Raw genomic sequence first — 5,000 nt, 5'->3', positions numbered from 1 at the left:
CTTCTCTAGATTCCTATCTCTACTCTCTCTCTCTCTCTCTGTCTCTTCTATGTCTATCTTCTCTTCTACTTCTCTTACTCTACTATCTCCCTTTGTCTCTTTATCTCTCTCTCGCATTCTCATCTCTCTCTTCTCTCTCGCTCTATGTATACTCTTACTATCTCTATCCTTCTACTATGTCATCTCTCTATTCCATCAAACATATTCATATCTTACTCTATCTCCATCTTCTCTTATTCTCTCTAAAAATCATCTCATCATCTATCTTATCTATAGCTCTCTCTACATCTATAGATATTATCTACCATCATATATATCTACATCATATATATATTATATTATATATATATACTCATATACATATATTATACATATCATTATAATATCACTCATATATACTATCTCATACTATATATATCTATCTATACTATCTATAAAATATATATATATATATATCATATATATACATATATTATAGATATATATATATATATCATAATATATATATATGTATATCATATATATTACTATACTATAATATATATATTATATACTATATATATATATATATGTATGTATATATGTATATATATATGTATATGGGGACGCGGTGGCTGAATGGTTAGAGCGTAGGACTCAAGACTGTCACGACGGTAATCTGAGTTCGAGGGTTCGAGTCACCGGCCGGCGCGTTGTTTCCCTTGGGCAAGGAACTTCACCTCGATTGCCTACCTAGCCACTGGGTGGCCAAGCCAGCCCAAGTCAGTGCTGGTCCCAAGCCCGGATAAAATAGAGAGAATGATTTCCTAAAAGGTAACACCGGCACTCTCCGTGGAAAGGAACTGGGGACCCTACCATGTACTCACTCCAAGAGCATCACAGCATGAAAACTACAATTAAGTATCATGCTTTGACCACGGCGGCTCAAACATGAACCTACTGTAAAAAAAAAATATATATATATATATGTATATATGTATACTATATATATATATATCTATATATATATATATATATATATGTATATATGTATATATCTATAGTGTATATATGTATATCTATATATGTTATATGTATATCTGTTCTCTATCTATGTATATCTGTATATCTGTTATATGTATATACTGTTCTTATGTATATCTTCTATAATTATCATATATATTCTCTCTACCTATATATATATACTCTCTATATCACATATATTGTCTCATTCTATCTCATATCTCTTCTCTCTTACTATTATATATCTCTTCTTATGTCATATCCACATGTCTATATATGTGTGTCTGTCTTGTATTATCATGTATGTGTTTCTCATCCCTCATTGTATTTCTGCTCATTATATCATCTGTTCTCTTTATCTATATTATATCTCTATCTGTTTCGTATGTAATCTCTCTTCTTCATCTTGTTCTTCTCTGTCTACTACTGTCTCTCTGTCTCTCTATTCTATGTCTCTTGTCTCTCTGTACTATGTTCGATCTCTCTATCTATCTTTATCTCTACTCTTTCTATCTATACTATCTCCTCTATTCTGTTCTACTTCTATATACTTCTATATCATACTATATCTCTGTTACTACAAATGTATCTCTACTGTGTGTATGTATCTGTCTATATACTGTATGTGTATATACTATACTATATGTACTCTTTATGTATTGTATGTGTCTCTCTACTTCATTCCATACCTCTGTATGTATGTGTGCATGTCTATGTGTCTGTCTTCTCTATATCTATCTCGTATCTCTCTATATATTATTAATTATATATATATATATATAGGTAGATAGATAGATATAGATATAGATATAGATATATAGATATATAATGTCTATGTGTTTGCTCTTTGGTATATTTAGTTTTTTATTTTTGTTTTCCTTTTGATAAATAGAAGAGAAACTGTGAACGGGAGAGATGTAGAAGATAAGAGATAATTTCAGAAGGCAAAACAAGTTAGGATGTCTAATTCTAACAAGTATATAATCATAATCATGCACAGTTACACTCATTCCCCACTTATCTTGTCATTCATATTATAGCCATACCCTAATTTGAGCAATATTCTTAACCCAATCAACACAGATGGCAAGAATATATGCCTTACTCACTGTAATTCAAGTTCATTTATTGTATTTACACATTGGTAGCTCTACAAGTGCTTAGTCACCAAGGAGTTAGTTATTGGTCCTACCTATCTCACCTGTTTATCCTTTTCCTAGACTTTTGGTAAGAGTTTTTTTTATTATTTAATTGTCTCGTATGTTACCAAAATTTAAATTTAATAATCATAAACATCAACAACAATAATAACAGTATTAATATCAATTGTATTCCCACCATTTCAAAGAATGGGGAAATCAGGATCAGTTATTTGGGCCTGCTAATAGACTCCTTGCCAGCTGAGCGCAGTGGAACCATCTGTATAACAGAATTCACAAAAAACTACAGGGGACAGAACATAATCCATGGTAGTTGGGTTAACCACATTGGATATACACATGTGCATACACTTATACTCATCCACACACACATTTGTACTAACACATAAACAGCCACTATTACACTCACTCACATTCATACACACTCCCTCACTTGCACACTCGCACACAAACTCACATAGGTGTACAGATAACCTAAGTTATCTGATCTCTCTCTCCCTCTCCCTCTTATTCAGGCCTGATCATATGCACAATCATATAATATCACGTAGACTCCCACCCACACTTATGCTCATTCACATAGACATGCATTCATACAAATACAAATGCACCACCAACTTCATTTTATATTTTGTTAATTTTAAAAGTTTTCATTACATCCAGGGTTATCTTCCTGCCAATGCAGAACGGCGAGAAGATACTTTGAAACGAAAACGAGAAGAATATTGGAGTTTTGTTAACCAGTATTATGAGACTCGCCATGAGGATATATACCAAGATACATTTAGGCAGGTAAGGTTCTTTTGTTGCTGAGTTTTTAGTTTGAGTGATTAAGATAAATGCAAAATGTTGAAAGTAGTATCTCAGAAGAGTGATTAAGGAGAGTGATTGACAGATGGTTACTAAAGTCATTGGGGCTTATTTAGTTGTGGCATTAACCACATTCTGCTGTATACATGTGCTGTTGACTAGTTTTCTTAGAGAATGTCATTTGCTTATAGATGGCTCCCTAAGTAGTCAGCCACCAAGGAGCCAATTAGTAGATCTGTGTGACCTCATCTGATTTTTAAAATTTTGGTGGAATGTGTTTTTTTCTGTTACTCTTAATATATGTTTTTATTTTCATTAATGACATTAATTATTATGATGTTATTAATAATACTAATAGCAAAAAGAATTTTTAAAACCTTTCCAGAAATCAAGGGAAAAGGGAAAACAGATGGACATAGGTAGAACCAATGCTTGACTCCTTGGTGATTAACTCAATAGCCTATGGTGACGTGGGGATCACGTCATGACCGACTTGGTTGAGGTTCTGGGTGACATGTTATTTATGTCATTGCTGATTTGGATGTGGTAATGGGTCATTCACGTCATGTTACAGTGATACATGCATTACATTTTATGCTGTGGGCCATTTGCCTGAGGGAGAATGGGATATGTAATACTATAATTAGCTATAGTTTTGTAAAAAGGGCAAATTTTAGCCTGCCATGGCACTCTTGCTGCTGATGTGAACCTGTAAGTAATTTTTACTCTTGTTCATGAGGTCTGTCGCCTCATGTCAACTACTCACATTGTCTTTTAGCACTTTGCCGGTATGACTTTCTTGAAGTATGACACAAATAATGGAATTACTGAAGCTGTGGGGACAACAGCCTTGTACATCACTGCATACAGTTTTTTATTTTATAAAAAATAAGATTTGCAAATATTAGTTTTTTTAAATTTTTTATCCATATTCAGTCTTGTACACAGAGTTAACATACCCTACTTATTGAAATGGACTTTAATGTACATTATTTGATAACTACATGCTCCATCTAGCAACTAAAGTGGATATCATACAGTAACTTTCCATAACTAAGAATTTAAGCTGAAGGCCATGGGGACAGGAGTTATGGACTGCCTAGAAAGATGATATGGAGTCTGTTCAAGGAAAACAGTTTGTTACCATCAGGATAAAGCAAATCAGATGACAAGTTTAGAGATAAATAGCATAAAAACTAAAAGCAATTATGCAGAAAAAGAGAAAACATTGAAAAGGGGAAGCGTGGAGTCTTGTCATTGCACATAAGTATTCATGTGCACCACGCCTACAAGTCACACACCTGGCAGAGTGGCTGCTGAAGTAAGCTTAACTTACGTGCCGGTGGAGGAAATGCTCTGCTCATTTTAAATTTTTTTGTAAAATGTTTCTGCTCATAGATGGCTCTGCTAGTGCTTTAGCCACAAAGGAGTCAATTAGTAGACCTTGTGACATTACCTAATTTCACCTTTCCTGGGAATTGGCAGGGAAAAAAAAAATTACAAATAGTATGAATATCAATGGTGTTATTTTCATTATAAATATAATAATTGCTATAATGTTTAAACATTAGTAACAGCAAAATAAGACAATGTAAAATATTTTCATAAATCAAGTTAAAGGGTAAACTGGTAAGACAGGCAGTACTCGTAATTTGCTCATTGGTGACTTAGTACAAGTGTAGCCATATATTTGTAAAAACAGTAAAGTAAACTCCAGTGAGCATGGCATGTACGTACATACCATGCCCGTCGGGATTGGGTTAATGCTATTATTTTGGGTCACGTGCAGGCATAGAAGCATCCAGATCCAAAGGATTAAACATCTTTACTATAGGTGACTCGAAAAGTACTTAATAAACAAACAAAAAAAATACAATTGGCATGACATGTATTATTGCCATTGCAACATTATTAGTTTAAGAAGAGAAAGATTTTCTTTAGTAATATAAGAAGTTATTTTTTAGCATCTATATCTGGGATTCATGTATTTAGCCAAAGTGCTTGTGTTTCTAATGATCAAGGGTATGA

At 33.2% G+C, this 5,000-nt stretch overlaps 1 protein-coding gene across 4 annotated transcripts in view; it reads left to right on the top strand.

Annotated features, from left to right (window-relative positions):
- LOC119578795 (TBC1 domain family member 22B-like) overlaps window positions 1-5,000 on the top strand; it is a 34,428-nt gene that overhangs the window by 23,660 nt on the left and 5,768 nt on the right. For all 4 annotated transcript variants that reach the window (XM_037926426.1, XM_037926424.1, XM_037926425.1 and 1 more), the window contains one exon: window positions 2,826-2,954. In XM_037926426.1, coding sequence (XP_037782354.1) covers window positions 2,826-2,954 — 129 coding nt within the window. The remainder of the gene's footprint in view (window positions 1-2,825; window positions 2,955-5,000) is intronic.

The sequence above is a fragment of the Penaeus monodon genome, chromosome 11 (genome assembly GCF_015228065.2).
Source record: "Penaeus monodon isolate SGIC_2016 chromosome 11, NSTDA_Pmon_1, whole genome shotgun sequence".
NCBI lineage: Eukaryota > Metazoa > Arthropoda > Malacostraca > Decapoda > Penaeidae > Penaeus > Penaeus monodon.
This window is presented reverse-complemented; position numbering and strand designations above follow the sequence as displayed.